Below are 21,000 nucleotides of genomic sequence, written 5' to 3'. Positions count from 1 at the left end.
AGGATATAAATTTGATAGATATTTCCTCTAGTTCTACTGTCCCTATGTTTCTGGAAGAGGTTTGTTTGTATATCAGTACCTTTCAAGTACCTAAATGCCTGTATCATATCACCCCTCTCTCTCCTTTTTTCTAGAATATACATATTCACGGAATGGGCATCACTCCTGCCTTTTAAAGGTACGTGGTGAAGGGGAGGCATGGGGGGGGGGGCAGGGGTGGATATGGGGGTGCAGTTGGTTCCGCTAGACACCGGGGATATCTCTGAGGAGTCAGGTGGGATTGTGTGTATTGGGGGGGTGTCATCTCAAGGGGGGATGGGATATTTGGGGCCAGAAACATTTTTGGAGGGGTTAGGGGTTGTCTTGGGGATGGGATGGTTTCAAAACTTGGGAGGGAGGCAGGCAGTGGAGCTGTTAGTTTTTCTGCTCCAATGCAGACGAGCAAGCTAACCCTTGTACACTGCCTCAGACCTGGCAGTAAAAGTTTTGCATTGTGCTCATCTTAAAATCAGCTTTGAACTTCGCTGTATTGAGGCAGAATAGCTAATAGACTGATTTTAGTGTGCTATACGCTGATGTCTACCTCCTACACTGAGCCTGCTCCTGCATCGTGCAGCCAGTAACATGCATCAGCCCCAAAAAACTTTATAAAACTACTTTTATGAATGCATTCCTTTTTCTTCATGTTGGAAAAGTGGCTGAACCTCAGCTTTGCTATCGATTGAGTCACTTGCCAGTGCTCAAGCTTAAGACCGTGTGCTATTTCGAGACTGGTACATTCTTCTTCACTGATTGCAATACAAATTATTATATTTCACATCATCAAGCCTCTTTGTGTATTTTTGCTTCATTACCAACAATAATTTTAGGGGTTTCAGATTGGAGCAATTGTGGAAGAGATGCACTCAGAACTGGACTGCATTAATGGGGCTTGCTTGATAGATGCCAGTTCAGACCTAACAAACATCTCTGGGTGAGAGCAAAGGTCCATCAAGCCCAATATTCTGTTTCTGACCGTGACAAATCTGGGTCACCAGGAAGTACCTGGCAATTCCTGAAGAGTAAAGCCATTCCTTGTTGCTTACTCTCAGACACATGCAGTGGCTTTCCAAAGTCTATCTAATAATTGTTTATGGATTTTTCCTTTAGGAATTTGTCCATACCTCTTTTAAATCCAACTGTGCTAGATACCTTGACCACATACCTCTAGGAACAAATTGCACTGATTCACTGCTTGTTGAGTGAAAAATATGTATGTTAATTCTGCTGTTAAGTTTCATGAAGTATCCTCTACTCTTAATAGTATTTGAACAAATAAATAACATTTAATTGTTGCAGTCCACTCACAAATTTAGAACTCTCTAGTACAGCGTTTCCCAAATTGTGCGCTGCAGCGAACTCTCAGGGGTGCAGTGTGAAATCTTGACCTCTCTCCCACCGCCCACAATCCAGCATCGCTCCCTACTGTCCTCTCCCGCAGGTCCAGAATCTGTCGCTTCCTGCTTCTTCCCCTGCTGCCGCTGCAGTGCTTCCAGCTTACATTTTTGGGCCATCCGCAATTCACACAGGCATTGCAAGGACTTCCCTCTGCCACGTCCGGCCCTGGAGTGTCTGCCTGTGTGAATCATGGACGGCCCAAAAATGTAAGCTGCAAGTACTGCAGCGGCAATGGGGGAAGGAGAAGGAAGCGGCAGTGATCCTGGACCTGGCTGAAGGAAGGTAACGAGCGATGCTTGATTTGGGGAAGGCAGAGGTTTGCTGGATTTATGGGAGGAGAGGGGCTGCAGGGAATGATGTGCTGGACTTTCTGGGAAGAGGGGGCTGCAGAGAAAGGGAGACCCATGTGGAGGGGGGTGGGGGGGTTGTGGAGACCCCTGTGGCCGCCAGGGAGGGGGGGTGCCATGAAAAATTGCTCGGACACTAAGGGTACCGTGAACCGAAAAAGTTTGGGAACCTCTGCTCTATTATATCCCCTCTCGGGCATTTCTTCTTCAAATCGAAGAGCCCTAGCCTATTTGGCATTTCTATAAAGAGGAGCTGATCCATTCCCTTTATTAGTATTTCACACTTCTCGGTACCTTTTCTAGCTCCTCTATACCTTTTTTTCAAGATGGAGCAACTTAATCTGCACACAGTACTCAAGATGAGGCTGCACCACAGATCTATACAGAGGCATCACGATATTCCCCATTTCTTTCTAAATCATTCCTAACATTCTATTTCTTTTGTCCAGAAGGAATTCTGAATTGCCCTGTGCAAGCCAAAGGAAGAAGAAGGAGCAAGGGCTGACATGTTTGTGTTGTACACTGCTCTTACCTGAGATGTATTTTCTAACAATAGCTCGTAACAGAATCCACTAGAACCAAAGCGCAGGACATCTCCTGGCGAGAGTTTCACTGCTGCGTTCTGAATATGGCAATCGTTGACGAAGGTTCCATGAAGGGAATTCAAATCGTGAAGAACAAAGCAGTTCTCTAATTCATTCAGTTCAATGTGTGCATGGTGCTCCTCAATATCTGCAGACTAAACGCAGCAAAGGTTAAGTAGGTAGCGCGTTGAGGGGCCCTTTTACAAAGGCACGTGCAGCGTGCGCCAAAACGAGACTACCGCCAGGCTACCACGCCCCCCACTCTAGTTTCATTACTGTACAATTAACAAGTCACCTTCTATGCTGCAGAGAAGGAATGGCTTAGTGATTAGCGCAGTGAACTGAGAAAAAAAAAAGAAAACCAGGGATCAAATCCCACCTCCTCCTCATTATTCTGAGCAAGTCACTGTCTCTTTTGCAGCATAAATTTACTCCCTGAATTTTTGTATTACTGTGGGCCAAACGTGAATTCCTGTAGTCATGCATCACATGCTCCTACCTTCAATACAAGGTCCGAGTCTCCATGTCTTCCTATTGTGGTTACTTTAGGCTTTAGTACAAAAATACTGTCAGAAAATTTCAGAAAGCCTTTCATGGTGTCTTCTTTGTTTGAAATAATGTTTTCGCCTTGAAAAACACAAACAATTTATAAAACTTTGGATAGGCTTTTTCAAGATGAGATCAAAGTTTTTCAAGTGTGTTTAGTGCAAAAAACTTTTCACCAGGTTCAGGGCAACATTAGAAGGGTTGATTGAGAGACGAGGTGTCTAATGCACCCTTCTCTAACCTTTATACCTTTCAGGAAATCTAGACTGCCCCTATTTGACTGACTGTACATTTGTCCTTTAGATTGTAAGCTCCTGTGAGCAGGGACTGTCCTTCTATGTTAAATTGTACAGCGCTGCGTAACCCTAGTAGCGCTTTAGAAATGTCAAATAGTAGTAGTTCTCTCCTTCCAACAAACCATGCTACCCTGGACAAGCTTTCCCCTCCCCCCAAAAAGCTTGGTGGTCTAATGGACCCCCCCCCCCCCCAAAGCGCTAGCCTGACCTTTCTTCCCCCCAAAATATAAAAATGCTCCCTGGTGGTCCAGTGGGAACCCCTTCGCCAGACTTGGCCCAGTTTGGACGCCCCCCCCCCCCCAAAATCATAATTTGTACCTAATAGCCTAGCGGTGGTACACTCCCCACATCCCTGTACCCTGGAAGCAGGAGCAATGCCCACTTGCTCCTGATTCTCTGGGCCGCCAACCTCGAAATGGCAGTGCCCCACCCAAAACACTGCATCCTGGGATGCCCTGGGCAGGGCCTAATGACCATATAAGGGAGGCCACCAGGGATAATATGACTTTGGGGGGGGGGGGCACTTGCTTTGCTGGGCCTTGACCAGGAGAAGGGGGTTTTCACTGGACCATCAAAGCATTTTTTAAAGTTTTTTTTTTTTGGGGGGGGGGAGTTGAAGGGGCCATTGGCCACCAGTACATTTTTTAAGTTTTGAAGGAAAGGGAGGGTCCAGCCAACGCTCAGGGGATGGGTCCATTAGACCATCAGTTATATGTTTGTGGGAGGGGAGAGGAGGCAGGAACAGGTGTCACGGTGTCAGTTTGGATTGGAGGTTGCTGCAGAATGCTTTTTTTTGTTGTTGTTGTTAAAATACTACTATCAACTTTCTTGTCAGTGCCTGAGCCAATCATTGCTCAGGCACTGACAGGAAACACAGTGTAAAGCTCTGAGCAGCAAATTACTGCCATAATTATAACGCAGCATTATTCTGCATGCTCATTACTCTGAGCATGCCACGGCAATTTTCCTGCGCTAGGTTTGCAGTAGAATTTCATTCTATTATGAACCTTTGACCATCAGCCCCTCAAGGGACATCCTGAAATCCCAAACTAAAAGCAATTAACAAAATTAAAATATGACTGCATATGCTTGAAGTTAGAATTTAATCATAGCATAAAATGGGGCGGAGCTGGTGTTTGGGTGGTGGAGCTAGTTCTGGGCAAGACTTCTACGGTCTGTGTCCTGAAAATGGCAGATACAAATCAAGGTAAGGTATACACAAGAAGTAGCACATATGAGTTTATCTTGTTGGGCAGACTAGATGGACCGTGCAGGTCTTTTTCTGCCGTCATCTACTATGTTACTATGTTTCTGAAAATATCTTTGTATTTCTGCAAAATCAAACGAGAAGAGCAGAACTATATAAAATAAAAACAAAAAAAAAATAATATAAATAAAATAAAAATAAAAAAATTATGAAATAAATGCATGAACAGCTTCAGAAAATACAACCTCAGTGATCTGTTCTCCATTAGCATCTGTCTTTATTTTTGATAGGATTTCACTAACTCTCTCTTTCCTCCCCATTTCTTTGCAGTTGTCAGAGATGACATACCCTCGTTTACGAACAAGGCACAAACTTGAGTACTGTGTGAAACTCGTGTTGCCTCAACTCAAGAAGGATATTACAGAACTAGAAACACTACAGGGAAGGGTGACCAAACTGAGAAAGCAGATGGAACAGCTATCCAATGAAGAAAAGTTAAGAATGTTAAGAATCTTTCCACAAGGCATAGTCGCTGCTAGACGACTATGTATCTTGTGACAAGGAATTAATTCTCTAAAGTATGTTGCATATGCTGTTCTGTTTTACTCATATCGGCCCACTGCCTATTTTTTTATTTTATTCTATTCCATATTATACGTTGCTGTATGTTTTCATAAATATTATGTTGTTTTAAAATTAATAAATAAAGTTTAAATAAGAATGTTAGAGCTCCTGAGCTTGGAGAAGAGGTGGTTGAGGGGATGGATGACAAAAGTCTAAAAATTCCCCGAGTAGAGAGCAAAAGGTACATGCAAATCGGTTGTTTACTCTTTCAAAAAGTACAAGGACTTGAAGTTACCAAGTAGCACATTGAAAATAAACCAGAGAAACTATTTTTTCACTCAACATACAATTAAGGGCCGGAATTCGTTACTGGAGGATGTGGTAAAAGCAATTAGTATAGTTGAGTTTATAAAAAAAAACTTGGTAGATTCCTAGAAGAACAGTCCATAAACCCTTCTTTACAAGGTAAACTTAGAGAAAATCCCTGGATGTGGGCAGCAAGGTAGCTATCTAGGTTTTGAGATCTTGCCAGGTAGTTAAGACTTGGTTGGTCACGGTTGGAAACAGGATTCTGGGCTGGATGGACCCTTGCTTTTTTCCCAGTGTGGCATTACTTATGTACTTATGTGGTGAAGGCGGTTAGCTTGGCAGAGTTTAAAAAGGGGTTAGACGGTTTCCTAAAGGACAAATCCCTAAACCACTACTAAATGGACTTGGGAAAAATCCACAGTTCCAGGAATAACATGTATAGAATGTTTGTACGTTTGGGAAGCTCGCCAGGTGCCCTTGGCCTGGATTGGCCGCTGTCGTGGACAGGATGCTGGGCTCGATGGACCCTTGCTTTTTCCCCAGTGTGGCATTACTTATGTACTTATGATGAGTTGGCACTAATATTTGTATTAGTAATGTCATTCTTGTGATTTTCTCCTTTACTATAATGTCTGGTTTTCTTGCATTGAGCTTTTTTGTTTTATTTTTAACAAAGTGGAAATAGGAAACGTCCCGGGTGCTCACAGTTTCTTCATTCTTTATAATTCTGTCAGGTTCACGATCCAAGAAATGTTTCTATCAATCACTGAGATATTAGTTTCCAGCAATTAAAGCATACGCTTTCTTATTGTGCCTTTGCGCACAGGTCTTCTGACAGCAGCATATTACAAGCAACCACAAGAAGAGCATTTTGTGTCTAGGCTCCGTTCTAGATAGCACCAGCGTTTTTGCACTCAGTTGTTTTTATTCCATGCAACTTTGGAGGCAACGTTTGTATACGTCAATTTGAAGACCCCTGAGGAAGGCCTTTCCGGCCGAAACACGGACCGTGTAGGGTCCTAATAAAACTATTTTGGTGCTTTTACTATCGGTTTTCAGTCTGGTCCTTTTGGTTTCTTCCGCTCTTCTTGCGGTTGCTTGTGCATTTTGCGGGAGATTTGGACTCTCTTTGACTGAGCAGCATATTACAGCCAGAGATGAGAGGTGTAACCAGTGGTGTGCCGGAGCAGGCTCTCACAGGCTCGCAAGTGCCGGTTGTTAAGTTTTTAAGAATTTTGGGAGCCGGTTGTTAAAGTAGGGCTCTCCATGGCTACTTTAACAACTGGCTCCCAAAATGTGGGCTTCGGCCCCCTGCTGAATTCTCTTTTACTTTGCTGGTGGGGATGCTGAGCCCTGCCAGCCAAGTAAATAGACTACTGCTGCTCCCAGCTCCTTGTTTCCAGCTCTGGGCAGCAGGCTAGGACTTCTCAAGCATGTGAGAGAAGTTCCAGCATGCTGCTCAGAGCAAGACGTTGGGAGTGGTGGCAGTCCATTTATTGGCTGCCAGCAAAGGTATGCCTAGCGTGCCCACACGAAGGGAGGGAGGGAGGAGAGAGAGGCAAGTGTTGCTCCCCCCCTCCCCCCGGCCACCACTGGCCCTTCCAACTTCAAAGCTGGCTACATCTGGAGAAAGAGCCTGTTGTTAAAAATTTACCAGCACACCCCTGGGTGTAACCATTTCCAGTTTTGTGCTGCTACAGAATCTGCGTTTGACTGTTTTGTCACTTTTTCTGTGACAGCATAATCTATCCTGTTCCCCACAGTCCGGTGTTGCAATTATGTTTCTCATGTTTAGTAATATAGGGGGCCCTTTAACTAAGCTTCGGCAAGCGCTGCTGCACACTTATCGCAGCTTAAAATGGCTTACTATAGATGGTGAACGGAAGGAGCTGAACGCCACAAGACAGGATGTCAAAAACAGGCTCAGTTTATTAGCAAATCATCATGTCCATACAAACAAAAAAGGTAGTGTACCGTTGGTACACCAAAACATATAAATGACTGCACTGTTTTGGCAACACCTTTGCTTTCCTCAATGGTCCCATTATGAAGTAAATGTATTCTACCAAACAAACTCAAGATAGTCACTGAAAATGCTGAAAAGCCACAAACAATACGGACGGCGTCTTTACCATTAGAAGGTGCGAATTTGTTTGTATGGACACGATAATTTGCTAATAAACTGAGGCTGTTTCTTTGACATTCTGTCTTGTGCAGTGAGTTTTTTCTAGTGAAAAAGGTGCCGGTACTCAAAAGACAGGCCAACTTTCAGGGGTGGGGTGATCACTGAGGGACCCAACCCACAATAGTCAGGCCCCCTGCAACCAGTCACAGAACCTATGACAAGGCAGAACTGGTGTGTAGAGTCTGAGCTCTTTCATTAAAACTTGAGGACCATGGGTCAATTTTAGCGGACGATGGAAAAGGTGCCGGTACTCAATACCCCCAAGTACCCCCTCAAAAAAAGCCCTGGTCTTGTGGCATTTGGCTCCTTCTGTTCATTTTCTTTGTTGGACTTTTTTACGGAAGGATTTTTCCTTTTTTTTTTTTGTTTGTTTTACTGTAGGAGGTGCTCAGACGTCCAGCGGTAATTTCGCAATCTGCATGCGCAAACTGTACTAAAAAATATTTTAATTTTGATTATGGAGGGGGGAGTGTCTTGGGGGCAGAGAGTGGGCATTTCTACATTACCACACGCAGATTAGCGCAGGATTAGTGCGTGAGCCCCTACCGCTGATAAAATAGGTGACGGTGAGTTCTCACGCAGTAATATTTTTTAATGGCTGCATGCTAATGGCAACATAACGCATGGCCATGAATTACAAAAACAGAAAGTCTGCCATTTTACTGCTGCAGTAAAAATGGCCTTAGTTTGTGGGGAAAACATACATTATTATTATTTGTTACATTTGTATCCCACATTTTCCCACATATTTGCAGGCTCAATGTGGCTTACATAATACCGTGAAGGCATTTGCCAAGTCTAGTACGGGATAAGTACAAAATGTTGTAGTGGGATAGGGAAGATAAGATTCAATCAAGTTGGGTTTGAGGTGTAAGGGTTTGTTAATGTCCAATACGATCTTTGATAATAAGGGCACACTAAGGTCACTTTTCATCATAGCTTAGTAGAATGACCGCACACAGAGGTTCTTTTACAAAAGCAGGCTAGCGGTTTTAGGACACGCTAATCATTACCACGTGCTAAACGCTAGCGACGCCCATAGAAAATAGAAATATACGGGCAACTCTAAACTTTAGCGTGTGCTTATTTTTAGCATGCGCTAAAAACGCTATTGCGCCTTTGTAAACAGGACCCTCTAGAGACCAGGGAAGTAGCTAGAGTTGCACCTGCTGCTCTGTGCAGGTTACTCCCCTCTCTGTCCTTGTTTGAGGTTTGGGAGTGGAGGAGTGGCCTAGTGGTTAGAGCACCAGTCTTGAAATCCAGAGGTGGCCGGTTCAAATCCCACTGCTGCTCCTTGTGATCTTGGGCAAGTCACTTACTACTACTTAACATTTCTAGAGCCCTACTAGGGTTACACAGCACTGTACAAAAAAGCACTGACAAAGATTTGTGATAAAACAATTGAAAAAAAAATAAAAAGCAAACTGTATGGTGAGCTACACTCTGAATCCTACCTTTTCACACCCTCCTTTGGAAGCAGAGCTACACTTACACAATGCAGTGAACTCATGTAGTCCCCTTCTACAAAATGAGTCACCACAATTGTGTGTGGATCTGGGAAAGGAAGAGGAACTTAAAAATTTTTAAACAGCATCTTCTGTACAGAATGCAATAGATTTACACATATTAAGGGTAATTTTATAACAGGGCACAATGGAAAGGTGCCTACATTGGCACCTAGGTAGGTGTTATTTTATACAGAAAGGTAGGTGCCTACTTTCCCGTCATAAAATACTAGTGTAAGTCACCTAATGCATGCCTACATTGCAGGCACGGACGTTTATACCAGCCCTAGAGCTGGTTTACACTTTTGTGCCTATATTTTGCAAGTAAAAATCAATATCGCATAACCCAGCGTCTTACACATTCACACCACAAAGGAAAAGTCAAGACTTTGGTGGCGACTCGTTTCACAAGGGCAGCACCGCGCTTGGCTCACCTTGCCTCCTCACCGGTCTGAACGGACTTTCATTTAATTGAACTTCATTATTTATTTTAAATGATTATTTAATTTTTTTTCTTTTTCGTAATTATTTTAAAACTTCACTTAATAAATTGAGAAACCATCAACTGACATACGGCATGTTTCGCAAAAGCTGCATCAGGGACTGGTGGGTGTGAAAAGGTAGGATTCAGAGTTTAAGCTCACCATACAGTTTGCTTTTTATTTTTTTTTCTCTTGTTTTATCACAAATCTTTGTCAGTGCTTTTGGCACCTACTTTGAAGCACACTGGCGGGTTGCTGAGAGTGCACCAAAATGCCTCTCTCAAATGATGGAAGATGTAGGGGTGGCTCACCCCTAGTTAGCATGAAACAATTTCAACATGTAAGACTTTTGATCAGCCCTTGATTGCCAACAATGAAGGCCCGTTGCAGTGCATTCTAATACTGCAGATCCGAGCAGGGACTACAAATACCAGAATGCATAAGGATTTCATTTCAAAAAAGCAAGGCTGGCCAAAACCTTATCTCCCTCCTCAAATAGATTGTGTTTCACTGTCTGTCCTAAAAAGCCGAGCTCGCCTACTGCAAACAGCAATTATCCAAACCCCCTCCCCACAAAATGCCACTAACCAGACGGTCAATGGACAAAATCCATCCTCTCCCTATCAGCTGACTCCAAGGAAAGTGTTAAAGGCAGCAAAGACAACTTTCAAAGATGAAAAGGGAGATGGATTTCGCCCACTCGCTGCCTCTGCCCCAGTAATATCGGAAAAGGAACACTTACTGCCAGGAGCTCCGGTAACGCGCGATCCCGGAGCTCGAGTGAAGCGCGCTGCCCCCGGGCCCCGGGGAAGGGTGCGCAGATGCAGTTCCTACCGCTGTTTTTCCTGTCTCCCCGTCCCGCGGTGTGATACCCGTCTCCTAGGTAACCGAAGCCTCGGGGAAAGCACAGCGCTCAAGGAGCAGGTCACATGGTCACGTTCGAAACTAGCGATTGGGTTATAACAAAAAAAAAAACTAAAGCGGAAGCGCATCTGCAGGTAAGGGGGCGCACTGCACTGCACTTACGCTCTATGGTTACAGGTGGATTTTAACTCTTTATTTTAGCTACTTTTGCTTGTTGTGTCAAGTTCACATTAGAATCTACACTTGTCTTTTAGATTGTACACTTGCCTTTAGATTGTACACCTGTCTTTTAGATTGTAAGCTCCTTGAGCAGGGACTGTCCTTCCATGTTAAATTTGTACAGCGCTGCGTAACCCTAGTAGCGCTATAGAAATGTTAAGTAGTAGTAGTAGTAATCTACAGCACTACGGGCGGGTGGGGTTACGAACTGGATCCAGATTCACCGGACAGGCTTGATCCAGTCCTGCGTTTACCCCATTGTAGGGTTACGGTAGTTGCCCTAAGGCAGGGGTAGGCAACTACGGTCCTCGAGAGCCGCAGGCAGGTCAGGTTTTCAGGATATCCACAAAATGAATATGCATGAGATAGATTTGCATACCAAGGAGGCAGTGCTTGCAAATCTATCTCCTGCATATTCTTTGTGGCTATCCTGAAAACCTGACCTGCCTGCGGCTCTCGAGGACCGGAGTTGCTACTACTACTACTACTATTTAGCATTTCTATAGAGCTACAAGGGTTACCATATGGCTCCAGAAAAAGGAGGACGGATTGAGCCAGCCGAGTTTTACTTCCATTGCTTAAAGCAATGGAAGTAAAACCCGGCTGGCTCAATTACTAAATACGCAGCGCTGCACAAACATAGAAGACAGTCCCTGCTCAAAGAGCTTACAATCTAGTAGACAAAAAAATAAAGCCTACCCCTGCCCTAAGGCAAAAGAGGACACATGCCCCCCCCCGCTCCACCCCCTTGACACACCCCCACCCTGCCACTGCAGCCCCTGTCACACCCCTCCCCCTCTCCCCCCATGTATATCCCCCAATGTTCCAGCCTCCCTCCACCCCCATAACTCCATTCACTACCCCTCCCCTTCTCTCCTTTCCTGTACCTTAGTGTAGTGCGTTGGTGGTCTAGTGAACTCAGCGGGGCATGAAAGAGCCCCCTCTAGTCTATTTCGTTATTTGTAAATTTGCCATCCCTGCCTCTGTAGTTCAGACATCCCATTTAGTCCCCATTTTCTGCCTTATGTGCTAGCCCAAGCGGGTGTAGTTTCTGAAGGCTTTTCTTGCTTCACCATTCCCACTTGCTATGTTGTCTTTGATGCTACACTACCTACAATTAAGTGGGCACACGGCAAGGGTGAAAAAGTGCACGGATGAGAATGGTCTTGTTTTGAATGTGGTCACAACAGAAGTAATGATTGTTGGGAGAGAGGAGTTGGTAGAATGGCCAGAGAATGTTTGTTTGGCAGATATGATCATTCATTTGTTGGGGGTAATTTTAGACCATAAGCTTACGATGACGTCTCAGGCTGCTAATGTTGTTCAGATAGCTTTTAAACAATTGCATATGGTATTTAGATTAAAACCCATGCTTCCTTTCGTGCAGCTCGACTACTGCAATGCCTTGTACGTTAAGTATGTTGGTTGTGAGTATCAAGGAACTGAAAGTAATCCAGAATGCTACTCTAAGAAAAATAGTAGGTCTGGCAAGGTTTGCCCATGTTACACCTGCTCTTAAGCAATTGGCATTGGCTTCCTGTTGCACAAAGGATTCAATTCAAGGTGTTGCCAGTTGTTTATCAGGTGCTGTTTGTTGCTGCCCCACTTTACTTGAAGCAAGCATTGAAGGTGTACTAGCCGAGGGTAGAGTCTGCTATGCATCACTCCACTGATGCAGTAATGCTACTGCGTCATACTGATATAAGAGCGTCAGCATTGTTTCAGCTGGAATTTCCTTATGGAATGGATTACCTGGCCAGCTTCGTCAATATTCTAATTTTATGCATTTTAAAAATTTTTTGAAAAACAAAACCTCTATGCAGTACTGGAGTTTGGTAACTGTACATGGATGTGTCATTTTATGATAGATACTATTCTGTTTTCCTGGGGAGGGGGGTTTCCATCGTTTTATTGTGAATGTTTTTTTTTAATGGAAACCATCTTGTCATAAGTGGTATACAAGTTTTTAAAATAAATATATAAAAGTTAGTTCTTATTCTACTAGCACTCTGCAATATACAGAATATAAAGTTATTCAGATATGACCTCCAGAAAGGATTTTTAAGACCAAGAGCATGGTTATTATAAAAAAAAAAAAATAAGAATAACCACACTGGGTTAGACCAATGGTCCATCTAGCCCAGTATCCTGCTTCCAGCAGTGACCAATCCAGGCCACAAGTACATGGCAGAAATCCAATTAGCAGCACCATGCCATGCTACCAATCCCAAGGCAAGCAGTGGCTTCCCGCATGTCCATTTCAATAAGAGCTATGGACTTTTCCTCCAGGAACTCATCCAGACCTTTTTAAACCGACATTACTACATGCTCTGGGAATGAATGCCGAAGCTTAACTATTCTTTGAGTAAAAAAAAGTTTCCTCATATTTGCTTTAGAAGTATTTCTGTGCAATTTCATCAAGTGTCCTCTGGTCTTTGAATGAGTGAAAAATTGACTCGCCTCCACACCACTCAGAATTTTGTTGACCTCAATTCTATCTCCCCCCCCCCCCCTCCCTCAACCGTCTCTTTTCCAAGTGAAGAGCCCTAGCCTCTTTAGCCTTTCCTCATAAGGAAGCAGTTCTTTCCCCCTCTATAATTTTGGATACTCTTCTTTGAACCTTTTCTAGTTATGCTATATCTTTTTTGAGATACAGTGACCAAAATTGAACACAATACTCAAAATGAGGTTGCATGATGGAGCAATACAGAGGTATTATATTTTTCATCTTATTTTGCATCCCTCCTCGCGGAAACAGGAAACTACGTCATAGTAAGGCAGGACACAGCGAATGAAGAGAAGTCTGGAGGACGTGAGCCTGGCGCTGCGACTTCAGGTTAAAAAAAAAAAAAAAAAAAAAAGATTTAAACATGTCACGGGGTGGCAGGAACAGAAAGCAGGGCTGTCGGCGAGCTAAGGGCGGGTAAGCGGGGCAGAGGTACTGGAACTCAACGGGGGCTTAAAAGGGGGCAGGTGGAGGCTGGGGCCAGTTACTAGACATGGAGGGGAGGATAGGGGCAAAGGAGAATTGCTGGACATGGAGGGGAGGGCAGAGGAGAAATGCTGGACACGGATGGAGGGGAGGGAAGACAGATGAAGTAGATGCACATGGATGGAATGGAGAGGAGAAATGCTGGACACAGATGGAGGGGAGGGAAGACAGATGAAGTAGATGCACATGGATGAAGTGGAGAGGGAGAGGAGGGAAGACAGATGAAGTAGATGCATATGGATTTAGGGGAGAGAGGAGAAATTCTGGACATGGATGGAGGGAAGGGGAGAGAGTGGAAGTGAGATGAACATGGATGGAGGGAGAGAGGAAAAATGCTGGACGTGGATGGAAAGAGGAAGGAGATGCATACTGACAAGATGAGGGAAAGGGAAAAGAAAAACTGCACATGGATGAATAAAATAGGCAAAAGCTGGATTCACTCTATGCCTCCTCCAGTCAAGTCCACAGAGGACCCAGCTTTTACCTATGGATGTAGGGCAATAAGAAGAAGAAAGGAGGAATGTAAAGAAATAAATGGAAAGGAAGCCCTGGAAACGGAGTTAAGGGAACAGATAGCAACAGAATCAGAGACTAGGATCAACATGATCAGAAAAACAATGGTAGAAAAAAATCATTTTATTTTAATTTTAGTGTTTGGAAGATGTCCAATTTGAGAATTTATATCTGCTGTTTTATTTTGCACTGGGTATAATAGAGCTGAAACAGCTTATAGAAATTATTTATAATGAAAAAAAAAATCACGTTATTTTTTTTTCTCCTATACTGGTATAGTATTTTCAATGATACTGCGTATATGCGCCACGGCTGGTATAAGGGGTGTGGCTACCATAGGGGCAGAGCCATAGATGGTGACCCCGCCCATAATGAATACCGGTACCTTTTTTTCCTACAAAAAAAAGCACTGATTAATGTGATGACACCCCTAAAGGATGCACACCATCTTCTGGATATTTTTCTATTCTTGTAGGAATGGGGTATTTATGATCCACGAAAAGATGGGTCAAACTTAAAAGTAACATTCTATTTATAATTTAGCTATCTTTATTCTCCTGCCAATCTGCCCGAGTAGAAAGATACCTTGTATCTGGGCCTCTCAACCTGTTTTTGTGACCACACCATCAGTCCAGTTTTAAGAACACACATTTTCAGCAGTATTAAATTTCATCTAATTTTTGGAATAGCCACAAGGAATGTGCATAAGATAGCTGGAGTACCCTTTGACTGGCTAATGAGGATGTCCAATCCATGCTAGCTGATGAGATTGGCTGCTGGAGCTGCCCCCGTAGGAACCATTGGCACTGCTCATGCGTATAAACTGAGCCTGAGCAAGGAGTACCACTGTCAGCGGCAGGAAGGGAGACCGCTAACTTCTTCGCCTACTGGGGCAGTACCGGCAGTGGATCTCATCAGCTGGTGGTTATTGAGCATCCCTACCAGCAAAAGGTAAGGAATGTACTGGGTGAGAGGTTGGGGAGAAATAGTTGTTGTTGTACCCCCCCCCCCTAAAAATACAATTCTGGCTACACCCCTGTAATGGAGGCTCCCTAAATGCAGGTTTGGGAAGGCCTGCCCCAGTTAGAACACACCCATATAAGATTCTCAAGTGTTGCCAACTGAAAAACTCCCAATATTCTATTCAGGACCTCAAATAATGCTTTTAGAAACTAATGTCAATGATCAACATTTATTATTATTATTTGTTGCATTTGTATCCCACATTTTCCCACCTATTTGCAGGCTCAATGTGGCTTACATAGTACCTTGGTGGCGGACGCCACTTCCTGTATGAGACATACAGAGTGGTAATTGATTCAAAGTACACGAGTTATAGAGTGAATTAAAGTGGTTAAGAGGAGAATTTAAGTGTCCAGGTTTGGTAGCAAGTTTCGTTGTGTTGCATGATTCGGGTGTTTAGGTTGGATCGTTATGGTATGCCTTCTTGAATAAATTGGTCTTAACAGTCCAACCCATTTTGACTGTACAGCCACTACAAGGTATAAAAGAGTAATTAATAAAATGAACAGCTACGAACAGTGTACTTAAACAGTCTCATATGGGGGAGTGTTTTCCAACCTCTCCCAGTGCAAGACACAGAGAAAAAGAAGTTTGCATCCACAACCTCTGCCCAAGAAGATTGTTTATTCACAGTTTTGGTATCAAAAGCAAAATCCCTTTGTTCAAGGCAAAAAAAAAAAGTTAAACATGTTATGTGTTTTTACATTAGAATTAGCTGGTTTTAACATTAAAAACATTCCATCATTACATTAATAAGGAATAACCTAAGACAGGCAGATCATTTTTTTTGCCCAGTCACAGAGAGCAACACAAATACCCACTTGCCCTACAGATGCTTTTCAGGCATGTTCCTTTCTGTTATAAACTGGATAGAGGCTCAGGGAACCAGCAGGTCCTTGCACACAACTGTTTACCTTTGTAATACCCAGAACGCTGTACCCAGTGGTAGAAATGTAGAAAACTTAGATGCCAGTCCAAAAATTTTCTTACACCACTAACAGCAAGATAAAAAAACAAAGCAAAACAAAAAAACACACAGAAAACATCAAGAATTACTTTGTCCTTTTTCAGGTTAGTATTTTTTTTTCTGCTTTTTCTCAATTTTAGAAACCAAAAGCAAATTTTAGATATCTAGGTTGTCCTAACTCATTGGATTTTTCCAGGTATGTAGCTATAGCTGTCGGAAGATCCTCTTTCAAGTAGCATGGCATGCTAAATTGGTTCCTCCCATCTAGGAACACTGCATCGCACCTCCACAACATGCCAAGACTCAGATTTTCCATTTCCTCAGCAGTCATACCACAGGATCTGTGTCCATTTGTACAGCTAAATGTTTTCAGCATCGTATAACAACAGGTTTGGGTGTTTAACACTAAACAGAGCAAGCATCACCATGATCACATGAAACAGATTCTGGCAGGTGACCAACAAAGCCGATATACGATAGAGCAAGGATAGGCAACCTTGACCCTCAAGGGCCACAACCCAGTTACATTTTCAGGATTTCCTCAACTATGTATAATATCTATTTACATACAATGGCTGCAGTGAATGCAAATAGATCTCATGCATATTCATTGGGGAAATCCTGAAAACCCCCAATTGGGTGGCGGCCCTCAAGCACCAAAGGTTGCTCACCCCTGTGATAGAATATCTTTCAGCAAGCATTAGCAGCTCTTACCTGTACTGATATTTATCTTTTAATATTACAAGTGATTAATTTCCCACATTTGAATTTTTGGATTATTGTTCAAAATAGTGCCAAATACAGTTAAAGATAAGAATTTAATCTCATGTAAAAATGTGTAAAAAAAAAGTCTCTGATGCTAGTTATTTATATGACTTCTTGCTAAATATATACCATGAGGTTAAAAGTCTCCTTGTATTTCTCTTCCCTAGAGCAAACATTTCAGATTTTAAATAAATCTAATCCAGTTAGCCTGTGTTTCCAGTTGCATTTTGGATAATATTGCAAGACAAAAAGTCCCTTGTGGCATTTGCTTTTGGACTTACCAGTTGCCAAACTATATAAAAACAGTCTCTCTCCTCTTTCCTTGATCTCACTGAAGTTTCACAATGACCACAAAATAGAAAAAAGTTTAACCATAAAACACTTAGAGGGGGATTGGGTGCACTCAGGGTGGTGTGGCCGTAGGCTGTAAGTTCTCAAATCGTTTGTCGTCATATTGCGGAGGAGGAGTCAAGGGCTCTATAGTTGTCTGAAAAGAGCTGTTTTTATCTGCTAGCTTTAATCTGAAGTCCTTTATGTGAAGTTTATCTGATTTTATTCTCCTGACTTTGAAAGATCTGAGTGCTCTTCCCAGGCGGGAGCTCTGCCTTCTTGCTGGTTTCCCCTTGTTTGCATCTGCTTTTGTGCTGGCTGTTGGCATGTCACCATCAAGCTCATTCAGAGACTCGTAGGAAGGGAGGGACATGCTCATCCTACCATTTCTGTCCAAATTAGTCCCTTCTGCAGCTCCATAGTCTGCTCCCATAACTTCTTCATATGACGGAATGGTGTACCTGCTTGCATTTTCACCATCTTCCCGACTGTGGAAGAAGAAACACAAATTTCCATAAAAACAAATCATTTCCATATAATTGTCTACATACTGTACAATATGAAGAACATTATAATTCTGGGTAGCGGCCTGTTCGGTCCTTGTAATGCTAGCATTCACCGTCAGAGTTAGATTCCTTCCACCACCCCCAAACATTTTTTTCCTTCATGCAATAACGTTACCTTCTCTCAAGATAGTATGTCAGTCAAGAGCTAAAAAAGGAGTCTGCTCCAACACTGAACACCGTGGTGCAACTCCTATGACACAAGGCACTGCCAACGTAGTAACAGCATTCACCTTCCCTCCGTCAAGAACATCACCCAATAACCCCACTGGGCTTCCACCAAGCAAGAGAACTAAAGCAGTGTCCTGCACACCATGGCTAGGGCAGAGTCTAATGTGACCAGCTGACAATATGAATTTATAGCTGTACTCTTTATTTCTCACACAGGGTATCACCATTTGCTTAAATGTGAGCTAGTAGCAGGACAAACCAACCAGTAGTCAAATCAAAACATCATTCTGATTCTTTGCAGTTTGACTATTACTAGGGCTCATTACAAACTGTGCAATGTCTTGAGCATTTGATCATTTGCTGGTGTCCTTTTTCCACTGCATGTGCACAGAGAGTTAAGTACATAATGTTTAGTGGACTCCATTAGTTCCTATGTAATAAAGTTGCCGGGTTGTGCATTCCAGATCTGCTTAGCTTCTCTCTCCCCCCCCCCCCCCCCCCATTGATGTCACCACCAGTCTCTCATACTCTCTCTCTCCTTCAATAAAGCAGTAGGTACAGCTCTCTTCCTCCTCCAAGAAGATTCCTCCTCCTCCTCTCATCCTCAGGTGGTGAAGGAACAAGAAACCATAACTTTCATCCCCATTACCCTGTCCTCCTTATGGAAACGAGAGTTAAGCCATATGGTACTGGTTCCCACTTTAAAGCACTGGAAACTAGAAAACAAGATTTCCTTTAAGATGGGGCGACTACAAATCTCATGAGGCAGTGGGCTGTAAGCTCACAGGATCAGGCTGGAAGAAACCTGGGAGGAGATCCTTGACTCAGCAGGTCTCACCCTCACTAAATTACTAGGGCTGGTGGTGTTTACTGCCAACTACCCTGACAGATGCAGTAATTAGCAGTTATATTGCTGAGGAATTTTAAAATAAGCCTTTCCCTAGACAAGAATGCAGAGGGGAACACAAACCCTCAGGGGAAAAGACAGAGGAACAGGGAGCCACAGAAAGGGAGAGCAAAGGAAAGTTTCTCCAAGGAGGAGGGCTAGAGTTACAGTTCCCCTTCTAGCCTTCTACTTGGCAGGTAGTCCCCTATGGCCATGAAAGAGAGGAGACTGAGAGGCATATTTTCAAAGCACTTAGCCTCCCAAAGTTCCATAGAAACCTATGGAACTTAGCCTCCCAAAGTGCTTTGAAAATATGCCTCTGAGTCTACCCTGGAGCAGGCAGTGGTGCTTTAGGGAATTCAATGGGGAAATCCCTGAAACTAAAAAAAAAAAAAATTCAGCAGGAAAGTTTACCTCATAAAAACACTGATACACACCTACTAATTACACCCTTTAAAGAGAAAGCTAATTAGCAGGAAATTAAACATCTTTAAATTTACATTTCATAAACACCTATGATCAGAAGCCTTAACAGAAGAAAAAAAAAACCTCTCAGATGCCTGACTTACTCTGATATATATGTATATCAACATTTACTGACAAGTGACAACAAAATGTTTAAAAGCAAAACATAAGGCATGTGGTAATCATGGTTAGATTAAAAAAAAAAAAAAAAGAATTATCAGAGATCAGTTAAGGATAATGGCTTTGATTTTTTTAGTTCACATTACAACCACAATAAGGAAAGAGGCTGCTTTTATGAAAAAGCTGTCTGGGGTAAAAAGTTCACATTTAGAAATGTGCAAAGATTTTGAATGAAATATTAACGGATCCCCATTACAAATGTTCTGGCAGTGCTGATGGTGCGTCACTTGGCCATTACGACACTTGCTGGGCAGCTGAGTCAGAAGACCTTGAGCCTACTGGCTTTCAGCACACCCAAAGCAGGTAGTAATGGAGCATGAGGTGTGGCCTAATGATTAACTGCAAGTTAACATCCTCTTGCAAATCAGCAAGTTTACAGAAGGTGTTGGTTTATTCACACCACTGGGCTAATGCCAGATCAGGGATATTGAGCTAGTTATTTTATTATACATTGTTTTTAATTCTGCAATCCAAATGTTTTCTGGGACTCACATTAATCCATTTGTATTAATACAGAACAGAAAGCCACATAACACGCAGAGTTGTAATTTTACAAAACCAGAACTGGCTCAATGGCCCTGAAAAACTGCAGTTAACTGTGAGGTATTGTTTATATCCTATCTTCCCCCTCATCATACGAGGAGGCAGTGAAAGAACCCCCTCCATAAAATTAATCTGTCCCGAATAAACCAAAAACTGCAGTCCTCTCCATAGGAAGCTGTATGTAGAGCACAAAAGGGAAATGGGACTTGATATACCGCCTTTCTGAGGTTTTTGCAACTACATTCAAAGCGGTTTACATATATTCAGGTACTTATTTTGTACCAGGGGCAATGGAGGGTTAAGTGACTTGCCCAGAGTCACAAGGAGCTGTAGTGGGAATCGGACCCAGTTCCCCTGGATCAAAGTCCGCTGCACTAACCACTAGGCTACTCCTCCACTTGCAACATTCCATGTAGAAGCCTGCCCTTGCAGATCAGCAATGCGGCCGCGCAGGCTTCTGTTTCTGCGAGTCTGACGTCCTGTACATATGTGCAGGACGTCAGACTCACAGAAACAGAAGCCTGCGCGGCCGCATTGCTAATCTGCAAGGGCAGGCTTCTACATGGAATGTTGCTAGTGGAATAGCAACATTAACATTCCGTGTAGAATCTCAAATAGTAGCAACAGAATCTCAATAGTAGCAACATTCCATGTAGAATCTCAAATAGGGAAAGGGAAATGGGACTTGATATACCGCCTTTCTGAGGTTATTGCAACTACATTCAAAGCGGTTTACATATATTCAGGTACTTATTTTGTACCAGGAGCAATGGAGAGTTAAGTGACTTGCCCAGAGTCATAAGGAGCTGCAGTGGGAATTGAACTCAGTTCCCCAGGATCAAAGTCCACTGCACTAACCACTAGGCTACTCCTCCAAGAAGTCTGACGTCACCCTTTAAAGTACTGATAAAAATGGCTCAGTAGTAAGGAGTTCAACACTAGTCAGTTACTTCTTCAGGTGTCAGACAGCTACCAGAAACTTGTTCAAAAAAATGTTAAAACCAAATAGAGGGTCTTATGGACCAAATTGGCACACCATATAGAATGAGAGGGGATG

General features: G+C 43.0%; 2 protein-coding genes across 5 annotated transcripts in view; both read right to left on the bottom strand.

Moving 5' to 3' along the window:
• FHAD1 (forkhead associated phosphopeptide binding domain 1) overlaps positions 1–10,243 on the bottom strand; it is a 131,342-nt gene extending 121,099 nt beyond the window's left edge. The window contains 3 exon segments of the mRNA XM_030186196.1: positions 2,317–2,523; positions 2,868–2,995; positions 10,205–10,243. Of these exon segments, the coding sequence (XP_030042056.1) occupies positions 2,317–2,523; positions 2,868–2,963 (303 nt within the window). The 5' untranslated portion in view covers positions 2,964–2,995; positions 10,205–10,243.
• A 5,918-nt stretch (positions 10,244–16,161) lies between these two features.
• Positions 16,162–21,000, bottom strand: part of TMEM51 (transmembrane protein 51) — a 42,011-nt gene continuing 37,172 nt past the window's right edge. For all 4 annotated transcript variants that reach the window (XM_030185953.1, XM_030185951.1, XM_030185952.1 and 1 more), the window contains exon 3: positions 16,162–17,623. In XM_030185953.1, coding sequence (XP_030041813.1) covers positions 17,209–17,623 — 415 coding nt within the window. In that variant the 3' untranslated portion in view covers positions 16,162–17,208. The remainder of the gene's footprint in view (positions 17,624–21,000) is intronic.

The sequence above is a fragment of the Microcaecilia unicolor genome, chromosome 13 (assembly GCF_901765095.1).
Source record: "Microcaecilia unicolor chromosome 13, aMicUni1.1, whole genome shotgun sequence".
Classification (NCBI taxonomy): Eukaryota; Metazoa; Chordata; class Amphibia; order Gymnophiona; family Siphonopidae; genus Microcaecilia; species Microcaecilia unicolor.
This window is presented reverse-complemented; position numbering and strand designations above follow the sequence as displayed.